This window comes from Equus caballus, chromosome 25 (assembly GCF_041296265.1).
Source record: "Equus caballus isolate H_3958 breed thoroughbred chromosome 25, TB-T2T, whole genome shotgun sequence".
NCBI lineage: Eukaryota > Metazoa > Chordata > Mammalia > Perissodactyla > Equidae > Equus > Equus caballus.
Window position 1 is genome coordinate 23329956 of NC_091708.1, and position 21588 is coordinate 23351543.

The 21588-nt window shown below is 43.7% G+C and overlaps 1 protein-coding gene across 25 annotated transcripts in view; it reads left to right on the plus strand.

The window, feature by feature from the left end:
* The window catches only part of PALM2AKAP2 (PALM2 and AKAP2 fusion), a 467689-nt gene that overhangs the window by 185061 nt on the left and 261040 nt on the right, over nucleotides 1-21588 (plus strand). For 15 of the 25 annotated variants that reach the window (XM_070251292.1, XM_070251300.1, XM_070251297.1 and 12 more), the window contains 2 exons: nucleotides 5951-6031; nucleotides 17891-18021. In XM_070251292.1, coding sequence (XP_070107393.1) covers nucleotides 5951-6031; nucleotides 17891-18021 — 212 coding nt within the window. Of the gene's footprint in view, nucleotides 1-5562; nucleotides 5865-5950; nucleotides 6032-10554; nucleotides 10663-17890; nucleotides 18022-21588 lie in introns of those variants that run through there. The other 10 variants (XM_070251303.1, XM_070251290.1, XM_070251299.1 and 7 more) reach the window with 4 other exon arrangements.

Sequence of the window (21588 nt, forward strand, 5' to 3'; positions counted from 1 at the left end):
CCAGCTGGCCCAAAGTCACTGTGTGAAGGGAGGGATGCGCAATTCTCTTTAGCTTACCGTGGGAAGGGTCAACGCAAAATTTTCTTTCTCTAGCAATGGCCAGAGGAAAGATTGCAACATCTAAAACTGAATGTATTATCTTTTTTTCCCTCTCATCTACATTCTGGGATATCTTGATGGCAACAGTGCTTTGAGTAGGTCTTCTGGTTCCTTCCCACTGCTGGGCCCTGGGGCTCTAAGTGTCAGCCCCCATCAGAATGGGCCTCAGCAGAGGAAAGCAACACCATATCTCTGCTTCTTACTGCCTTCCCTGCTCAGCCTCTTCCCCTCTGTCGCTGTTTCTCAAAGACTCAGTGGGGACCCCTCCCCCAGCCACCCCCTTGCATTTCCCAGTGTTTGGGTTACAGCACAGACAGCAGGAGAGGAGAAGAGGGAGTCTGCTTGAAGCTACACAAGGGTGGACATAGGTTTCCTAACTAAGTTTAATGCCTCTCTTCCCATCAAACTTATTAACTACCTTTGAACAATGTGCTCCATTCTGTATGGGTGCTCCTTACTATACTAAGAGTTTGCAGTTTCATAATGTTGCAATACTTCCAGAAAATAGTTGCCAGCAAAAATATATAATTTACAGAAAGACATGAAAGTGGCTTGCTAGGCCTCCCAGATAGTGGAGGGATCCGGAAATCTTCCTAATGGGTGGAGAGCACTTCATTCCAGATGTCTCTGGAGGCACATTTCCCCCTGAAGGGTTTGCTACTGTCAGCTCATTATGCTTTCTCTGGAATTTCCACTTCCCCTAGCTTTCTCCCCAGAATAAGCTTTCCATGATTCTTTCCCAGAATTAGCTTTTTCAACTCTTTTCTTATATGCATAGCGATAATGGTCTATTCCACATGGGCTAATGTCTTCAACAGACAGACACTTGTGATTTTATGGACTGATGGCTAATGTGTTTTCAATGATATGTTTTACTGCCATTGAAATCGTGAGTGCAAAATCATAATGCATTTGATTGAGAGGTATGGACAGACAGGAACGTGATCAGAGGAGAGCATGTATCTCATTCAGAGATACTTCCTGAGCATCTATGATGTATCTTCATCATGAAATGCTCTAGGCTTTGGGGATGCATTGGCCAAGATCCTCGTCCTCAGGGAGCCCACAGTGTGGTAGAGGGAGAAGATGTATAAACAGTTAAGTGTATAAATGCTAAAGTGCTCAAGGTACTAATGTAGAAAGATCCTCAGCCTTTGAGGGGAGGAAAAAAGGGGGAGTGATGAGTTCTATTTGGAGGGAGCAGAAAAGGCTTCTGTATTTGTCAGTACTCTTTGAGATGCAATTGACGGAAACACCACTCAAACTAGCTTAAGCAAAAGGGAGATTTATTAGTGGATGTAATTTAGGAAGCCCAGGGATGGTCTGGCTTCATGCTTAACTAAATCTGGGCCTCGATGTCATTAGGATCCTTTTTTTTGTCTCTCTTTCAGCTCTGCTTCTCTCTGCATGTTGACCTTTCTCCAACATGGATACATTTCTTCCATGTGGCTTGGAAAAATTGCCGCTCAGATTTACCCCATTTCTCCCAGCTTAACCTTAGTTGAGAGGGAGGTTTTCTCTTCCAGTATTCATTTGTCTGTCCCTAGAAATGTCTCTTATTGGTCATGTTGGGTCATTTAGCCACCCCCTGGACCAATTGCAATTGCAACAAAATAAGGTAGTGTGATTGGTCTAACCTGTGTCACACACAAGTCCCTGTGGCAAGGATGAGCCAGGCTATATGTGACTACCCATGACTGGCATTCCCATCAGCACCATTTACAGTGGTAGTAGGTGGGTTCTCCGAAGGCAGGCAGGCTGGGCAAATGGTCTAACTTCACTGATATTTAAGGTGTGTCGTTCAAGAGGAATGGTTTTTTGTCAGATGAAGCAGTGAGGGAAATCCATTATTGTTAGAGGAAGAAGTAAGAGCAAAACCAGAAAGGCATGAACCACCCTGGCAGATCAGAAAACTGCAAATCATTTGTTGAGGTTGGAGCTTACGGTTGGGGGATCATGACTTGAGATGAAGCTGCAAGATAGAGAGAGGCCGCATTGGCCATGCTAAGGGACTTGCTATTTGCACTGTAGGCAATGGGAAACATTCTGAGATTTTAGGCAAGGGTTGGAGATAGTCAGATTTCCATTTCAGAATATCACTCCAGGAGGAGTGCAGAGGGTGCCTTGCTCAGAGCCAAGACTCAGAGGAGGAAGACTAGTGGGGGAACCCCTGCAGTAATCCAGATGGAAACGGAGTGTAAACAGTTAAGTGCTACAGAATGCTAACAATACTAATGTAGAATAGTCTCCATGTGCAGGGGGGAGTTAAAGGAGGGAGTAGTAATAGAGATTATAGTGGGGAAGCAGAAGATGTGGAAGATGATAAGCAGAATCAATAGGACTTGGTCTTTCAAGAAAGTGAAGTGTCTAGGATAACTAAAATTTCTGACTTGAGTCATGTCATTTGCTGAGATGAGGAATACAGAAGGAACAGATGTGAGAGTCAGGAAGGAGGGATGGCCAAGATGATAACTGCAAGGGTTGAGTTTGAGGGACTGGATATGAACAGTTGGCAGTTGGAGATGGGAATCTGGAGCTCAAAAAAGATCTAGGCTGAAAATATAGACCTGCAAGTTATCAGCATGTAGGTTGTATAGTTGGTGAGAGGAAAGGAAATCATGGAGGCTAAATGTCTGGAGGAAGAAGAGGGCCCAAGAAGTAGTGGTTTAGAGGTCTAGGGAGCCAGGTGGGGAGCACAGCTCACACCTCAGCAGTCCAGGTGAGCAAGTGTCAGGATCCCAATGGTGTTGTGCTCCAGCATGCTGTCCCTTGACTCATGTCTAATTCTGTACAGAGCCTGATTGTACATCTTACCTCTTGTCCAGTTAGGAGTGACGTCAGATCCTAACCCCATCACTGTGGAAGGGACTCAACTAATGAAAGAATACTGTACCAGCCATAGATGCATAAAAGGTCCTTGTGATGGGGCCAAACCCAGGGTCTTCATCAGACAGAATGCAGATATGAACATGCTGATGCTGATGCCCCACTGCAGATGTTAACAACTGGTTGATTTCAAGCTCTAACCCAGTAAGGAGTTTCCTCAGGGAAAATATGAATACAGCACAAATGGGATGGCACTGCTTTCCCACTTTTCCCCTTTCCTGCACCTGCATTCTGGTCTGTGTGGTTCAAAGCCAAGACACCACCTTGCCTCGCCGCCTAGATCCTGTTAGTCCTGAGCCTCATCAGTTCTGGTTTTTGTATTTGTCCTTTTCTTTCTATTCTGATTGGAACAGCTCTAAGCTGGACGGGCTTGTTAGTTCATCCATCCCCACCACACCCCCGGGGTGAATGTAGCATCCTCCTAACACACTCAATGATCCTTCCATCTGAAGGTCATCAAACTATGACCATGAGCTAAATCTGGCCCACTACCTGTGTTTGTCAATAAAGGATTATAACACAGCCACACTCATTCATTTATATTTGTCTGAGGCTGTTTTTTTGCACTGTAATGGCAGCATTAAGTAGTTGCAACAGACACTGTGTGTCTCACAAAACCCAAAATGTTTACTATCTGAGCCTTTACAGGAAAAGTATCCTGACCCCTATTAATCCATCCTATACACCAGTGCCAGATTAATGTTCCTAAAATGCCATTTCACCATATCGTGCTCTCACTTAGAACCCTACAATGACATTACATTGTATAATAAAGTCCAAACTTCTTGGCTTGGCACTCAAGGCCCTCAGTGGTCTAGCCAACCTTTTGAATCTTTGATCTCTATTCCTAAAGGCGAGTTCTGCACCCCGGTTAGATTTCCCTTCTCATTGTCCCTGGAATACGCAGTATATTTTTCCCCTTGCTCACACAGTTCCCTTTGCCTGGAATGTGCTGCCCATTAATCTGTATCTACCTAATTTCTACCCATTCTCAAAGAACTAACTTAAAACCTGCGTCTTTCGTGATCATATCTGTTCACAGTGACCACCAATGAGTCTACTGTTCGAGCATGTGAGGGTTCACTGCCTGTACCATCTGGTAATATGGCTTCTGTCCAAGGCATGGTTCACTACTATGATGGTGGGCACTCTGGAGTGAGGACACAAACAGTCTGTAGCAAACACATAGCACTCAGTTAACATTGGTGGAAATATCCAATCCTCTGCATCTTGTATCCATGACATACTGTATCTTGGTCCTGGATTTAAATGTAGGACAACTACATTTCTTGATAGTCAGTGGGAATGAATGATAAAGTCCAGTAAACCTACTCTTGAGAAATCTTAGAATAGAGATAGTGGCTGGTTCTAGAGGTCCTTGCTTTATCGTGTGGTACCTCTGAGAGGCTGGATGGGGGGCTGTCCCCCTGAGTCTCACTTTTTCCATCTGCTGTCATATATTGTGTGTTCTTGGATGCACTCTGGGATTAAGCGGCAATGAGGCATCATTGATTAAAGTTCTTTGGTAAACGGTAAGTTCCTAAAATATTCTCAGGCCTTACTTTGGCAGAAATGTTATGTCCCTGACTTGGATATTATGTCCCAGTGGCTTGAGATTATAAGCTAATATTTCTTAAAAGTCTGTACATTGCATAGAAGAACTTGGTTATAGCACAAATTATTATTAGTTGATTTGAAAAGCAGTGGTGCCAGCGCATCCCCAGAAACATAGCACCTACATAAAATAAAAGCTTCTGTTAACACAGAGCACAACAGCCAGCCTCCTACATTATTGTTTTCTCCACGATTTGGCTGTTGTATTATAAAATGCCATCATGTCTTGTCTAACAAGTTTCTCCCTGCATATGTGAGTAAAGGAAAATAATCCAGCGCAGTAAATATCTCAGTACCACCCACTCCCCTATGTACCTTTTGGAAACAAAACACTGAACAAGTATGCTATCATAAGGGCAGGCCTTTCTCTTCTTAAATTAATCACATTTATGTGATGTTCGTTGTCTACATTTGAGAAGTATGGAGAAGAAAAGTATGAAGAGTGATGCCAATGGAAAAGTTATGCTGTGAATACAAGGCAGATATATCCTTTGAAAACCAGTTTTACTCCTAGAAGTAAACATGTGGCAATAAGAAAATAGCAAATAAAATTTATCGAGCATTTGCTACGTACCAGGCATTGTTCTAGGTCCTTTCCGTGTATCATCTCATTTAATCCATGCCCCAACCATATGGTTCAGGTATAATTATTATCTCCTCTTGATGCAAGAGAAGACTGAGACCCAGGGAGGTATAAGACCTTACCTGAGGCCACACAGGGAGCAAATGATAGAGCTCGGAGTTGGACCTGGGCAGACCGACTCCAGGCTTCATATTGACTGTGACCCAAGCGAGCCCCACCCACATATAGTGCCCTCCCAAAGGCCAATTTAAGAAAGATCACCTATCTAATTTGCATCGTTTGGCATGTCCAGCTGAATGATTTGTCTTGCAAAATTTACAATTACGTTGGGTTATTTGTGTACATGATTTTGATAAAAGAAATCTACCCTAGAACTTTCCACCATTTTATTCTATCATATTTGCAGTTTATCACAACCTCTGTCTTTTTGAGTGAGACATTTTTTATTCTTTGTCTCCAAATTAACACTGCACAGAACATGACTGTGTGTGTGTGTGTGTAGAAACCGCCTTTTCTCCTGGATTAAATTGTTGCAGCTTGGCTGAGTGAGGAGAATTTCTCCCACTCACCCAGCCCACAGCAGACATGTTAGGAGAACGCTGCTGCTCGCGACACAGCCTGAGACGGAGGGGCAGGTGACACGGCGTGTGTGCCCAGCATCTCTGGAAGTGTCTCTACAGATGTGCGTGGCTCCTGCTGCTTCCTGCCTTAAAATTCCTGGAGCCAACACCCACCCACTCTTACAGCCTCTCTCTCTTTATTTTCAAGGAAAAAAGAAAGAGACAGACGGAAATAGAAGGCAAGCGACAGGAGCTCGATGAGCAGATACTTCTGCTGCAGCATTCCAAGGTAAGTGCTGATCCCAGGGACCTCTTCCGTGATTAGACATGCAGATCACACTCCAGAGAGATGGGCAGAGCCTGCCCTGGCGTGAAGCCGCTGCCGCTGACTGAACCAGCCCTTTTTCATTCACTCAGGAAACCATCCCTTGGCTTTTCTTGTGAATTTCTCAAATTCGCAGCATTGTTACAGCATTCCGGTTTCTGCAAGCCAGATGAGATTGTAGTGTGCATGTGGATGGGTTTGGAGACTGGTGTGTACATGCGAAATGTGGTGGCTATATATAGAAATGGAATGGGAATTTCCATATGGTGGGTGAGGCAGTGAGCGGGGCTGTGTCCTCAGTGCATAGGTGCTGTGTACGTTCCTCTGGGGTTCCAATAGATACATTTAACATAATGTTCTTTTTTAAGTTAAAAATAGCACTGTTTTCTTTCTTGATCTGGAGAAAAGGGAGATAAAATAAAGAGCAACCCTGTGTATTTCAGATTACTCATTTGTTTAATTTCTACTTTAACAATTTTGAAAGTGTTCTATTAGAACAAGCAGTTGGTCAAAAGATGGCATTGAAATTATTTGACTTGCTTGAGTCTCCATTGCACCATGTGAGAGAGAGAGAGAGAGAAAGGGAGATGTTTATTTATTATTTTTCTTTGAAACATAGTGCACTTAAGCATCGTAATTGATTACAGCCCGGGAGAAAGCTCTGTCACTGTCACAAGGACTCCACTGCTTGCAGAATGTTGCTTTCTGCAGGCTCAGAGAATGATGTGACCACGCTCTGGTGGCCAGCCCGGAGTCGCTGCTTCCTTTTACTGCTTCTGGGCTTTTTCAGGAAAACCTTCACCTGCTCGCCTCAAGTTGCCGTGACATTGCACGGTCAGAATTGCGTTGCTCGAAGGGCTGGTTGGGAAGGTGGGGCTGACTTTCAGGGTGATGCTAGGTGTGGATTATTTGGATTTTTTAAAACAAGATGAACCTTTGTGGTTGCATTTCCCATTCCTTTCTAGAAGACAGGGTTGTGCTAAATGAATCCTCAAAATGAGAACCAGCAGCAGGCTGGCTACTGATTTCAAATAGCAGCAGGACCTAAATCTGCTTAGCATATTTATCAGTTTTCCATTAACTTTAACAAGAGCTATGTGTTTAGAAGGAAGAAAAACAGCATGCTAGCGAAAATATTGCCCTTTCTCCCTGCTCATCGTGTAAATCCTTTTATGGACTTTCCTATATGTAGGATCCTATATGTAGGATCTTGCAATATACCCCATCTGCTGTTTCTCTTTCCTTACAACATTCCTGAGGGAGGATTGAGGGCTAATATTAGTAGCTTCTTCTTACAGAGAGTAGGGCTTGAAAACACTTAATAGAACCAAGCAAATGTTCAAGGTCAATCTGGACAGATTTTGGTCTCTGGCTCAGAGTATAGTCAACTCACTCCTTATGAGAGACCAAAATGTACTAAAACCTCAGTGACTTCTTGATTAAAGGTGAACTTTTTTTTTTAAGGTATGTTTTTTGGTGAGGAAGATTGGCCTTGAACTAACATCTGTTGCCAATCTTCCTCTCTTTTTTTTTTTCCTCCCCAAAGCCCCCTGGTACATAGTTGTATATCCTAGTCGTAGGTCCTTCTAGTTCTTCTGTGAGGGATGCCACCTCAGCATGGCTTGATGAGCCATGCTAGGTCCTCACCCAGGATCCAAACTGGCGATCCCTGGACGACCGAAGCAGAGCATGCGAACTCAACCACTTGGCCACGGGGCCAGCCCCAAAGGTGAACTTTTCAATCAGAGGACTGAAAGAATGGGAGGCTGTTTTGGACTAGACAGCCTCTCTTCTCTGGAAGCTCAGTGTAGTTCTTTGCTTTTTCATTCCTTGAATCAAAAGTCAGGCAATAAACACATGTCAGAAGATCAAGTTTCTTCTTCCCACTTGTCGTCATTCTGGATGCCAAATAAGACACCAAGAACTCAATCATTGCTGATGTCCAGTACAGCGTTACAACATTCTTTTCAAGTTCCATCTATCTATTTTCATCCATCCATGTATCCATCCATCCATGCACCCATCCAGTCAACAGAAACAACAGTGACAATGACTCAGTATTGCATGGGGAAGCCGTGAGATTTCTTCAAAGACTTGGAAACAAGGAAATCAGATAATTCTTTATGGTAATCATGGTAAAATTTCACACAGTTGATGAGATTGGTTATCTAAGAGAACAGCCAGCAGTTTCACCAAGGTAATCTTGCTGTAACCTGGGGAGGAAGGACTGGAAGTGATGGCAATTTAGTAAGTGGAGACCAGTGCATTGTAATTTTCTCTCTCTAGAGAAGGCCTGTGTAGACAGAATGAGAGTGGATCACTAGCTTTGAACAGTGAAGAAGGAAAGCTCAGAGGTCCCAAAGGTGGTTCACCTGGTATCGCCCTGGAGAGAGACCCCAGCTCTGGGAGGTACCAAGTTTCTGTGCTCTGGTGAGGTGGGTCTGCAGTAAGGCAAGGAGAGTCATCAGGCCTCACCTTGGCCCAGGTGAAACTTCCCTCACAACACTGCCTCTCTTTGTTCTGAGTCCATCCTCCCCAAAGTAATTGAGTTATTTTAATATAAGGAAGGCAGCGCCCGACTGAGAGAGAGGATCACTTCTGGCACCAAAGAGGATAATGTTCTACTTTACATCAGTTGACTGTTGACTGAACTTGAGTAGTGTGAGTCATCTTGCTTGTGATTGGCCAGTTTTGAGCTTGGCAGCCTCACCCCTGGATGGTAGTAAACTCACTGAGGTTATAGTTGTTCTGTGAGCCTCTTGGTGGAGACTTAGCCACCTTCCTTCTGGCAGCGTGGTAGCCTTGTCATCTTCTTGTCCACCCTTGATAATAGTCATCATTTTTTGGAGTGCGTAACATGTGGCCTGGTGGTTAAGATTAAGCACTCTCACTGCCACGGCCTGGGTTAATTTCTGGGTCAGGGAACCATACCAGCCGTCTGTCAGTTACCATATTGTGGCAGTGCATGTTGCTGTGATGCTGAAAGCTCTGCCACCTGTATTTCAAATACCAGCAGAGTCATCCATGGTGGACAGGTTTCAGCAGAGCTTCCAGACTAAGACAGACTAGGAAGGACCTGGCCACCCACTAGAAAAATTGGCCACAAAAACCCTGTGAATAGCAGCAGAGCATTGTCTGATACAGCACTGGGAAGTGAGAAGATGGCACAAAAAGACCAGGCAGGGTTCCGCTCTGCTGTCCACAGGGTCGCTAGGAGTTGGAATCAACTCCGTGGTGCTAACAACAAAAAGACTTTGAATGCATCCTTCAATAATGACCACAAAGTGGATATTACTCTCCCCATCATACAGGCAAGGAAACAAACTCATGAAGCAAAGTAACTGGCCCAAAAACTTAGAGACTGTAAGTGAGGGAGCCCAATTGAACCCCAGGGCTGTCTGCCTCCACAATTGTGCTTTCTCCCAGACACTGTTTTCTTCAAATGAAATGTTTTCTTTTGAGCAATTTGTTTAGAGAGATGTCGGTTACCGTCATCACTGTCTCTTTTACTCTAAGTGTATTTTCATGGACTCCAGAAAATTGAGATCATGTGGAGACAGGCCACAGTGATTATTGATAGTTCCTTGGAGTAGAAAATATTAAGAAATATGTCAGTAATTAATATTTATTTCACCATTTTACAAAAGCCCAGATGCTTTCTAAGGAAAAAGATACTTTTCTCGTGCAAAGTTAAACGGAAAAGCATTAGAATTAGATTTCATGTTTGTTAAGATATGATTCTCATTATCAGTCTATGGACACATTCTTGTGCAATGAGACATGAATTATTTAGACAGATTCACTGGTCTCTTATCAAAGCAAATAAATAGAATGCAAGACAATAGTCCTGATACTTGTATATCTGATTAATATACTTGCTAATTGAAATATTTATGGCTATATAGTAACTCGGCAAAATACAGTATTGTTTCTTTATATATGAACAATAAGCAAATTCTATAATGCAATGAAGGACCAAAGTATGAAATGTTAAAATATTAGCTGCTACACTCTAGTGGTTAGGAAACTTCTGGGTACTTTGAAGTCCTGGCCAAATTCAAGTCAGATCTCTTTTTACAAGAAACTTAGCTATGCTTAGTATCTTATCTTTTGTGATGTAAGAATTTCCAAGAAATGCTCACATCTGGGACCAGTGAGCAATTTTAATAGCTCTATTATTTTTGCTGATTATAAAAGGAAGGAATGTATGATCACTGCAAGAGTAAAATTTAAAAGTACAGGAAAATGCAAAGAAAAAAACGTATCGACAGTGTACTCACCACCCAGATATAACCTACACAGAGGTATATCCTTCTATACTTTTTCCCCGATATATTTTTGTAGATTAAGATACATAAATCTTGTTCACAGGTTTCATGAGCCTGTGAGTTAAATGAAATTATATTAACATTAGTATCCAGAATACATTCATCTTTACCTCTTTTTTGATTTTTGTATATGGGCTCTTTTAAACTCATACAGGAGCCGGCCCGGTGACACAGCAGTTAAGTTCGCACGTTCTGCTTTGACGGCCCGGGTTTTGCTGGTTCGGATCCCGGGTGCGGACATGGCACCGCTTGGCACACCATGCTGTGGTAGGCATCCCACATATAAAGTAGAGGAAGATGGGCACGGATGTGAGCTCAGGGCCAGTCTTCCTCAGTGAAAAGGGGAGGATTGGCAGCAGTTAGCTCAGGGCTAATCTTCCTCAAAAATAAATAAATAAATAAATTCTCATACAGAACTTTATAATATTTGTGAAATCACATCTAACATTCTTTTCCTTTGTGATTTCTGACTTCCATGTCCTGTGAAACAACATCTCCATCTCAAACACTTATCTACGATGTTTCTTATACTTCAATAGTTTTAATCCATCTAGAATTTATTTTCCTATAAGGTATGAGGTAGGAATAACTTTACTTTTTAATGATGGTGAGCCAGTTGTCTCAACATGAATTATTGATTAATTCGTCCTTTTCCTCACTGATTTAAATGTCTTCTTTATCATATATGTATTTCTGATTTATACTCGAGTCCACCATTTGTGGATTCTTTTTATTGCATTAATCTGCCATTCCCATACCATCCTCATTTAATTCCTCTATCTTTTTAATGTATTATTTCATAAGGCAAGAGGCATCATTATTCTTCTTTTGAAAAATTGTCTTGCCTTTTTATTTCATGGAAACAATTATTTATTTTTATTGCTTTTATTATGTGACTTGTGATAATATGAGTTTTAAAAAATAAATCAACTATTGTATGATACCAGACAGACTGAATTTAATATTCCCTTTGCCTCTTGGTTGAATTGCCAGAGATTTGTCTATTTTATTGGTCTGTTCAAGGTCCCGGCACAGGGTAGGCACTCAATACATATTGCCACATGAATCCTTTTGGGACTGTCACATTTGTAAAGGTTTGTATGACAGTCAGTACCATCAGAATCAAATTGCGAATACCACATCTTCCATACATAAGCTGCCTTTGAATTGTTTATTCATGAGCAGGGGACCCTGACTAGTGTTTTCTTCTAATCCAAGCTATGAAAATTGTCATTATATTTTAAAAACCACAGCCTTTTCTTTAAAGAAGACTGAATGAAAAAAAAAATCAAAGGCTGACTTGTGACCCTGCCAGACATTTATTGTCAACCCACCAAGGTCATTCGCTGAATAGCCTGAAGGCATCAGGAGTCTTGTTGCAAAGATATTACAGTGTCTTTCACTATTGTGAACCTGGAGCACTAATTTTAGACTTTTCTTGGTTATTAGTATGTGTGTAAGGCCAATTTCAATTGAAAAATGTTGGACAGACAAACAGGGAACATAGTGTAAAGAAAATTTACATCTCGTCCTTTTTTCCATCATGGCGCCTCCACCATGTCAAAAGAGCTTGAGTGGAAGTTAAAACTTGGTTTCTTCTATCAGAAGTCTTGGGTCAGCTTCTGGCTGTGTGGACTAAATCAGGGAACAAAACCTAAAACCCCAACCAAGGTCTTATTGGGAGGCAATGGGGAGGGAGGGAAGTGTTTCAGGGAAGGAGAAGGAGAATGGAACAGGGACACAAGCGACTGTGAACACAAACACCGCTATTGCCCCACCTTGCGTTTAATCCATTTTCTGTTAGAAAATTGAATTCGGCCAGATTCCAGCCATCATCCACTAATGCAGCCAATGTCAGCTTTAGTTAGATCACAGGGGAAGGAAAGATTTGGAGTCAAAAGTAAAATCATAGAAGTAGAAGAAGAAATGAGACGTAAATGTTTTTATAGTCTTAGGGTGAGGAGGTCTTATCTAACTATGATAGCAAAGCCAGAACTATAAATTAAAATGATTGCTAGATATGGCTTTATAAAAATTACAATGATCAGAAAAATTTCAGAGACTTTCTAGTGCCAATTCGTCTCCAACTTCCCATTCTTCCCCACCCACCCCGGACACTCCTCACTGTTTATCTGGATCACCTGGAAAAGTAGCTTAACCTCAATTACCTTATCTGTAGATTTAAAAGGTTTGATTAATCACCTTATACACTTTAAGTATGTACAATATTTTTGGTAAGTTATACCTCAGTAAGGCCAGAAAAAGAAAAAGTTTGATTAGATGGTCTCTAAGATCTTCTTAGCTGTAATAGTCTAAGATTTTATATTTGCTAAAATACAGTGCGCGTGCATGGTTTTTTGATCATTCGTTCATTTGACAGGAGTTTATGATCGACAGCTATAACCTTGCGTGTCAGCCTCTGAGGATGAATAAGACAGAGAGCACCTGACTCTGAGGGACTCAGGGATAAATGAGAGAGATCATCATATGGGACCCACTTTTGCAGAAGCTGGAAAATAGTTATCCATGCTAGACAGTAGGTCAGTGGTGTCTGATGATTTTGTAAATCCTACTTGAGAAAAAAAATAATTCTTGGGTGATCTTAGGCAAGATAGCAGAGCACACCATTTGGCTTCAAATCTCAGATCCACACCTTACGAAATCTGTGACCATGGATAACTTACTTAATATTCGCACCTATTTCATCTCTCCTGCATCCCCATTTCAGGAGCAGTGGTACCCCATCCATTCCCCACATGCCAGGCACTGTGCCAGGCCCTGAAGACAGCTTGGGAATCCCTACGCTCACCGAGCTACTCCTCCTGGGATGGAGGTGCAGGAGGAGAGGCAGGTTTGTGAGAGGATGAGGAGTTCCTTTTTGCATCAGTGTGTTGGCCAGCCAGCAGGAAAGCTCATGCATTCTTCGGGCATTTGGATAGTCACAGGTTCTCAGGCAGTGCTACTCAAATTGTGGTCCTCGGACCAGCAGCGTCAACGACAGCATCACATGGGAGCTTGTTAAAATTCAGATTCCCAGGCCCTGCCCCAGACTCACAGAGTCAACATCTCTGTGGGTGGGGCCCCGGCATCTGTGTTTTAGCAGGCTCTCCCAGTGATCCTTGTGCATACTGAAGTTTGAGAAGCTCTGTTCTAGTTTTGTTTTCCAAAGCTGGAAAGCCCCATAGAGCAAGAACCAGATTTACTTTAGGAGCTCCCTCTGTCCTGCCTTTCAGGAGGCCCTGCCAAGGCACCATTGTCCAGCCGCCAGCTCTCCAGGTGTTCTTTCCTTGTCTTGACGCTTCACAGTTCCATCCACTTGATGCATGTGAAGCTATGACGGTTTTTAGCACCTCTAAGCCATGATACATTTTTTTTTGATGGATGTTATTTGGACAATAAAAACATAAAAAGAGAAAACTCTTTAGTTCTGCTGAGCTCTGCTTGTCATGAAATTCTGAAACACTCAGGCTGCCAATCAGCGCCAGGACAGTAACAGGAAGCTGGTGATTTGAGGGGTGTGCGTGATGAGTACGCGCAAGTGCGTTATATTCCTTGGCCCTAACACGGTCGGTCCTCAGAGACAACATGAGGGAGCTGGAAAAGGTGAAAGAAGCCTGGGGAGGAAATGAATTTGAATTGATGGTTTCCCCTGACAGCCTTACTTTGGGGCCAAGTGAAAAATCAACTGTGCTTTTTTGTTTTTTTAATGTCAAAGCACCTTTGTGAAACAGACTTCCCTGAGACCGGGCCTTCTGCCTTGTTCTATTAGATCATCTCTTCCTGACGGCAGCTGTGGGGGATGTTTTTGGTAACGTCAGTGCCATATCCAGAGGAGAGACAGAGCTGGGGGCACATGTGCTTCCGGTGCTTACGGCCACCAGGCTGCTTTTGTCAGAGGTACTGACTGAAGGCGCTGGTTCAGTCAGCCAGAAATGAGGGGACCTTTCCTTTGGGGCAAGAGGTGCTGTATGAAGAAGAGCAGAGAGAACATTCCTAAGAACAGCCACTTCCTTGTATTTCGAGAAGCCCTGGTTGGAGGGCATCTCTGCTGGGGTGGAGGACGCTGGGACTATCCGTGGCTGCCTTTCCAGAAGGGTCCACACACACGACCAGGGTTGCCAGCATATCCATCTCCCAAAATCCTAATAAGATTTTTACCTTCTGTGGGTTGACTAGGTTAATGTCAAAGCTTCCAGCACAGGAAGAACTCTGAAAGTGTGACACCCCCTCCCCCCCCAAGTAATCAGAATGGAAGAAAATCGAGAACTTTCCAATTCACCCATTTACTTATTCATTCACTGGAATGGGGCTAGGTGTGACAAGGAGATGCAAAGGTGAATAAGGGACAGTCCCAGCCTTTGAGGAGCTGGGAGTCTAAAGGAGGGATAGCCTGAAAGAGAAATAATTTGAGGACAGTATGAAAGAAAGAGCTCTTAAGTCGGTTCTTCACTATAGGAGACAGAGCAGAAGGCCATCGAACCTGCCAGCAGAGGTGGATGAAGCCTTCTCAGGTGACAATTTATCTGCTCTTGCTCAGGTGAAAGGAGGAGAGGCCAAGGAACAGGAAGAACAACAATAATAAACATTTCTGGAATATTCAGTATGGACCCAGAACTACTGTGTGAACTCATTTAATGCTCATAACAACCCTCTGAGGTGGGCACTGTTGTTGGGTCCATTTTACAAATGAGGAAACTGAGGCCCATTGAGGCTAAGGAGCCTGTCCGAGCTCATACAGCTAGTAAATGGCAGACAGGCTCCTGGCTGTTGACCAGTGTCCAACACGGCCTCTTGCAGTATGCAAGCATGATCTCTCTGGGGAATTTTGAGTGGCTTGAGTGAATAGTGGTTCTGAATTTTGTTTTCTTCTAAATTGGGCAATCAATTGAGCCCACCCATTCCCACTTTCCAATGGAGAAAACATCTCTATGACGAAGCTTTGGAGAATGTTGTGGTTTGCCAGGGCTGCTGCAACAAATACCACAGACTGGCTGGCTTAAACAATAGAAATTTATTCTGTCGCAGTTCTAGAGGCAAGAAGTCCCAGATCAAGGTGTTAGCAGGGTTGGTTTCTTCGGACGCCCCTCTCCTTGGCTTGTAGATGGGTTGTCTTCCTCAAGTGTCTTTACGTGGTGTTCTTTCTCTGTGTGTCTGTGTTCTACTTTTCTCTTCCTATAAGGACCCCCATCATGTTGGATTAGAGCCCATCCCAATGACCTCATTTAACCTTAACCACCTTTTTAAGGACCTGTTTCCAAATACAGTCACATTCTGAGGTACTGGGGGTTAGGACTTCAACATAGGAATTTTGAGGGGGGGCACAATTCAGTCCATATGAGAGAGCAACCAACAGAAACAAATTGTACTGTGAGCTTTTACACGTGATTTTATATTATTCAACAATGCCCTATACATTTTTAAGTACTTTTTAACACTATCGTTGGTGATAGTTACAAACTAATTGTATATAACACATTTACAGGCAGCATGGTACTAATGACGTGTAACCATTCAAGCATATTGGGGCAAGGGGGTGGTTCCTGTCTACAATCACTTTAGCAGCACAGTTAGGAATCACTTGTGTATGAACAAACTTGTATCTTTAACTAATGGAAAGCTACAGGTCAAGTGCCATAAATCTGCCTCTCCATGGACTGTAAGAGTAACCAAACAGATGGCCACCAATGGTGATTTATCATTGAAAAGCAAGAATAATACCAGTGAAGACCATGGCTGCCTGGATACCACGCTCATGATGCATGGCTGACAAAAGGTCCGTCCAGAAGTGCAGGAATTCCAGCCATCAGAACTTGCTCACGTGCAGCCAGCAGGGGCTCCACCGTCCTGAATGGTCACTGGATTTCCCAGTAGAATGGCGAATCAGAACTATTAGTGTGTTCTAACTTACTATTCCTAAATGTTAGTAATTTTTAGTAACTCATTTTATAGGTTCTTAATAAGTAGCACTAATCCCACATAAAAATGAGTCTATGGAATTGTGTATCTTTCGCTCATAAGCACTATAGAAAGGAAACCGTGGTTGAGTATGAATTTTGTGTCCACGATACTAGAGACATATCCCACTCTCTCATTTCTGTAAATCGTATTTAACTGGCTCCAGGCCATGCGTGACCTGGCTCTTAGTCATTATGAGAGCTCCCTTTCCTTTTCCCTTGCTCACCCTGCCTAAAAAGGTCAAATGAGATCCTGACAGAGGAATGCCAGGGGGCCAGGGAACCCAGCCCTTAGTCTATGTGGCCTGGCTTCGAGGCCAGTATTTCTGTCCTCGCTGGGAAGAACTGGTCATGTGCCCTGCTTCTGGCAGACTGGGCAGTGTGTCCTCACAGTGGTCCATTCCCATGACCACCGACCTGCCCAAGGGGACGCTCAGCCATGATGCCCAGGGTCCAACATCTGCAGACATCCTCTAGCCGCCATCTGCCATCTAGTGTCTGTGTAATGGGAACCAAATCAAAACAATGCTGTCCCACACCTTCCTCACCTTGCTCTCTGTTTTAGAAAGTTTCAACATGCCTTTCTCTTGAGCTGTTTTATTTCCTTTCTCAAAGCTGTAATCACTTCCACCCAACCATTAACCTGAAACACAAAAACTTTTTATTTCACTCCTCAGTGTATTAGGACATGGGCACAGGTAGGGCGCATGATTTTAATACCATTTAGAGACCGCTGCTGAGGACGGTTGGGAGTCTTCTAGAGTTTTTAAGAAGAGGCATGACAGAGTAATCTTTTAAAAAGAACACTTTAAGATGGACTGGCTATTAGGCGATCCTAGGAAACTTTATAATGCAACCGTAGTTGCATAGAAAAATGTCCTTATTTTTTGGAGATTTATACTGAAATCTTTATGGATGAAATGTCGTGGTGTTTGTTATTTAAACGCTTTGGGGAAAAAATATAATGGGGGGCCTGCCCATGGCGTAATGGTTAAGTTCACATGCTCTGCTTTGGCAGCCTGGATTCACAGGTTGGGATGCTGGGCTTGGACCTACACATCGCTCATCAAGCCATGCTATGGTAGCATCCCACATACAAAATAGAGGAAGATTGGTACAGGTGTTAGCTCAGGTACCATCTTCCTCAAGCGAAAAGAGGAAGATTGGCAATGGATGTTAGCTCAGGGCCAATCTTCCTCACCAAAAAAAAAAAAATTATATATATACACATAGGAAAATATGGCAAAATGCTTATAATTGTTAAATCTAGATGAGGTAACATGGACATTCATTATACATCTTCCTCTTTTTCTGTATGTTTTCAGAATTTTTTAATAGTAGAAAATGTAAAAATAAATCCTTCTGGTGGCTCTCTGGGGGTTGGGTTGGAGGGACGTAGGGAGCCAAGTTAGTGAGGAGGTGAAGGCAGCGATGGAGGTGAACACTGATGAGGGGCGGAGCTAAAACGGCGCCCTGTGGCCGGAGAGGAGGCTGTGGACTGCAGGGTATCATGTCGTCTGTTCTCTTCGCTGTTCCCACAGTCCAAAGTGCTTCGGGAAAAATGGCTGCTGCAGGGTATACCCGCCGGAACTGCCGAGGAGGAGGAAGCCAGGAGGAGGCAGTCTGAGGAGGATGAGTTCCGAGTCAAACAGCTTGAAGACAACATTCAGAGGTAGGTGGTTTCCAGCCCGGGGTCCCCACGCTGTGGTTTACGCCGCAGTAACCACTACTCTCCTCTAGGGGGCCTTTCTCCATGCCGTCAGCTTTTTGCAGAGCTTTGGAATTATCTTCCTAAACAGAGTACACTGATATCATTTAAACTTTTCCAGATACCCAGAGTTATTACTCTGAGTACTAATTATTGTATGGGGCTTTCATATAGTACAGTGACGCCTTCAGGGACCAATGAGGTGTTGTAAGCAGCGTGTCCCTTCACCAAATGCGACTTTGAAAATTCTTCCATCAGCTTTTGTCTTTTTCCTCCTTTGGGTCAGGCTGTTAGCTGTTATTGCTGCTGTCGTAGGTCTGTTTTCAAACTTGCTACATTTGATCAATTTGAAACGGAAAACTGTAGCCAAGGGTCTTGGAATAGAAACGTGTCATATAGAAGTGCTGAATGAGCACCCCTGGGGTTATGAGCCTGGGCTAGAAATTAATCTGGGGTTGTCTGCTTTCACTGTGCACAGGGTGGGTCGCTTCCTTTATGGTTCTCAACAAGGTTCTGAACATTTGAGTCTGGGAGATAAGTGACCTTCCTGTGGCCAGTGGCTGGCCAGGCTCTTGCAAGAGCAAAAATGTAGATTTTGGCTTGAGAACCGCAGTCACCCCAGCTCCCAGGACACCCAGCCAGAGATATGACGTAGGGGTGGAAGTTGGTGAGTGTAGGTGCCTTAGAACCAAATCTCCCAGTCCACGCATGCCACCAAATTCTGCCTGAACTCTCACCGTCAGAGCTTCATCTCTCTCTCCTGACATCATGAGCTCTTTCAGAATACAAAGAGTAGCGCTAACTTGCCACCAGCTGTTTGTACCCCAGGGTGAATACAGACTGAGAGAGTCCCCAGGGGACTCCAGTAGTGTCACCAAAGGGAAAAGCAGACCCAGTGTAAGCCCCAAAGGCCTATGTCCCTACCCTGCTTGGACCCTGTTGTCCCTTTAATAGTTCTCAGAGCAGCCTGGCCACTTGTGGGAGAAACTGGCTAAGAAAAAGTGTGTATGGGATGTGTGTGTGTGTATGCATATACATACACATGTGTGCAAATATATACACATATATGTGTACACACACTGTCTTCAAATACAAAAGACAAAGGCTGAACTATTACCAACAATTATGGCATTGGAAGAAGAAAATTTTAATCCTGTAAATACTGGCATCCAGCTTGTATGGACAAGTTCCTCTGGGACCGCTGATGACAGGACTTCCTGTTAGAAACCCAGAAGAGAGAAATGAGAGGGGGCAGGTGGAAGTCACTCAGACCTGAGCCTCAGGGGTTCCCTCTCCTCAGCAGTGGCACTTCTTGCTGCATCTTAGACAAGATGAGGAGCCAAAGATTGTTGGAAATATTGACAGTAAATTGGAGAGGAAAAGGCAGCTCTGAGAAATGGTTTCATAGGAAGTTTGTTTAGGTCTCAAAGCGGCAGGTCCATGGTGCTTTTAGCTGCAGTGACAGTTGACACGATCCAGCATCTCTTTGTCTTTACTTGTGATCACAGTTCCAGTCATTTCCCTGCCCCTTTCTTACATAATCACAACAGATGGGTCTGGCACAAAGCAGAGGCTCCCTAGCTATTTGTTGAATGAAAGAATTGGGACCTAGTGCACTGGGCATCGGGGGACCCCTGCCTGACACAGGAACTCTCCAGTCCAAATTGGCAAGCCCCTGGGAACCAAGTGGCCTGGGCCCCGTCTAGTCACAGCAAGAACCGCGGGTCAGGTTCTGGGTGGGTCATGTGCTACTGAGGAGTTCAAGGAATTTCAGGATGAGAATACCTCTGACGGGAAGGGAGACAGCGTATATGCTAATGGGCAGAAAATCATTTAAAATTCTTTCTTTAAAAACTGGATATCTTTAAAAAAAAACAACTGGATATCTTTTCTCACTGAGCCTGATGTGCATTCATTTCCTCTAGTAGGCGTTATTATAGATGCTAGGCAGAAAGGATTTGGAAAATAGGCTAAAATTAGTTATATGACCTTGTCTGTTTTTCTTAAATGGCATTGGAAAATGCCGTTGGCAGGTTCACTCTGGCTTGATCACAAATATATTGTTCTTCTGGCCCCTTAGGTCGTAACTCTCACCTGCGGGATGAACAATTCCCCGTGGAGGGAGGGTCTTAAATCGAGACTCAGTTTTGGCTAAAATGACCATTGGAGTGAGGTGTAAGAGTTAGGGGCTGGTTTATTGTTTGCGTGGGAGTGATCATACTCAGAAAAATAAAGAAAATGTCTTTTTATGTCTTGAGTCAACAGGATAACGAGCTCACTCGATATATGCAGGCAATCTCTTGGAGCCCGTTTAAGAGACAGATTCCCAAGCCAGAAGGAAAGAGATCATAAGAGCCTGGGGGTAGAGATGGAGGTGCCGATCGAGGCCTGGATTCAAGGGACATTTCCTTCTGCCACAGTCATTTTCCGTGAGATGAGCTGTGTTCTCTGGACCTGCTTTTCTGTAGGAGCAGGGCTGCTGGTAGGCATCGTTTCCTCCTCGGGGCCTCCTAGAGAGGTGTTTCTTCCTGCCCCAGAATCAGTTTCTGCTTCCCCTCATCTTCCTCGCGTCTTCTCTACTACAACGTTCAGCGTCTTTAAGCTCTAGTCCCAAGGAAAGAAAGGAGATGTCTTCCCTCCTCCCTTAAAGGATACTCACTCATCTAAGCCACTCTCCTGGAGTCCAGCATAGTGTAGTTCTCTCACTCATTGTCATTTGAACAGCTCTAAAGGCTCATTGGAAACATAGGCATCCTACAGTGTTACGAAGTCTGTGTGGATTGGCTGCCCTGGCCCTGTTAATTTAAGTGACTCTAAGCTGTAGGTTAGATGAGTCTTCTCTTGCTTTCCTTACACTAACGAGTTAACCACGACGATTTCTTTCTATGGCAAAGGCAGAAGTGCAAGAGGGCTGAGCAGAACCGAGGCGTAGGCTCAGAACTGCCCATGAGCCACTAGCCAAAGTCAGTCCATGGCCAATCCCAGAGCCAAGGGGAGGAGACGGAGCGTCAACCTTCAGCGGAAGGAACTTCTGAGTTAATGTGGCAAAGGGCACAGATTCCGGAAAAGGAGGACATGGGGGCTAATACTCCCGTCTTCCAGAAGCATGACTGTGCAATTGAAAAACTGCAAGCCTGAGGGAAAACGGACCAGCCTTAGGGAAAGTACAGAAAAGCCAATGAATAAGAAAGAAGACGAACTAGAAGAACTCAGGAATTCAGAGGGAAAAGAAGGAGAGAATAAGAGAAAATAGGGGTGGTTTAGAGATCAAATTCGGAATCTGATCTTTATGTAATAGGAATCCCAGAAACTGTCTACAGTTCAGATGTAGCAGAACCACTAAATAAAGGAATTCTAAAGGAAACTTTGTTTGAAGCAAAACGTTAGTCTGTAGATCTTTAGAGTTGGGTCACTAGTCTAAGTCACTCCCCAGCAATAAACTGGATTCTTGTAAAGGGATGTATGAGCTGTTTTCAAACTATAAAGTATATTAGTACAGCTATGCCCTGAAGGTATTTTAGTCCCTGTTGG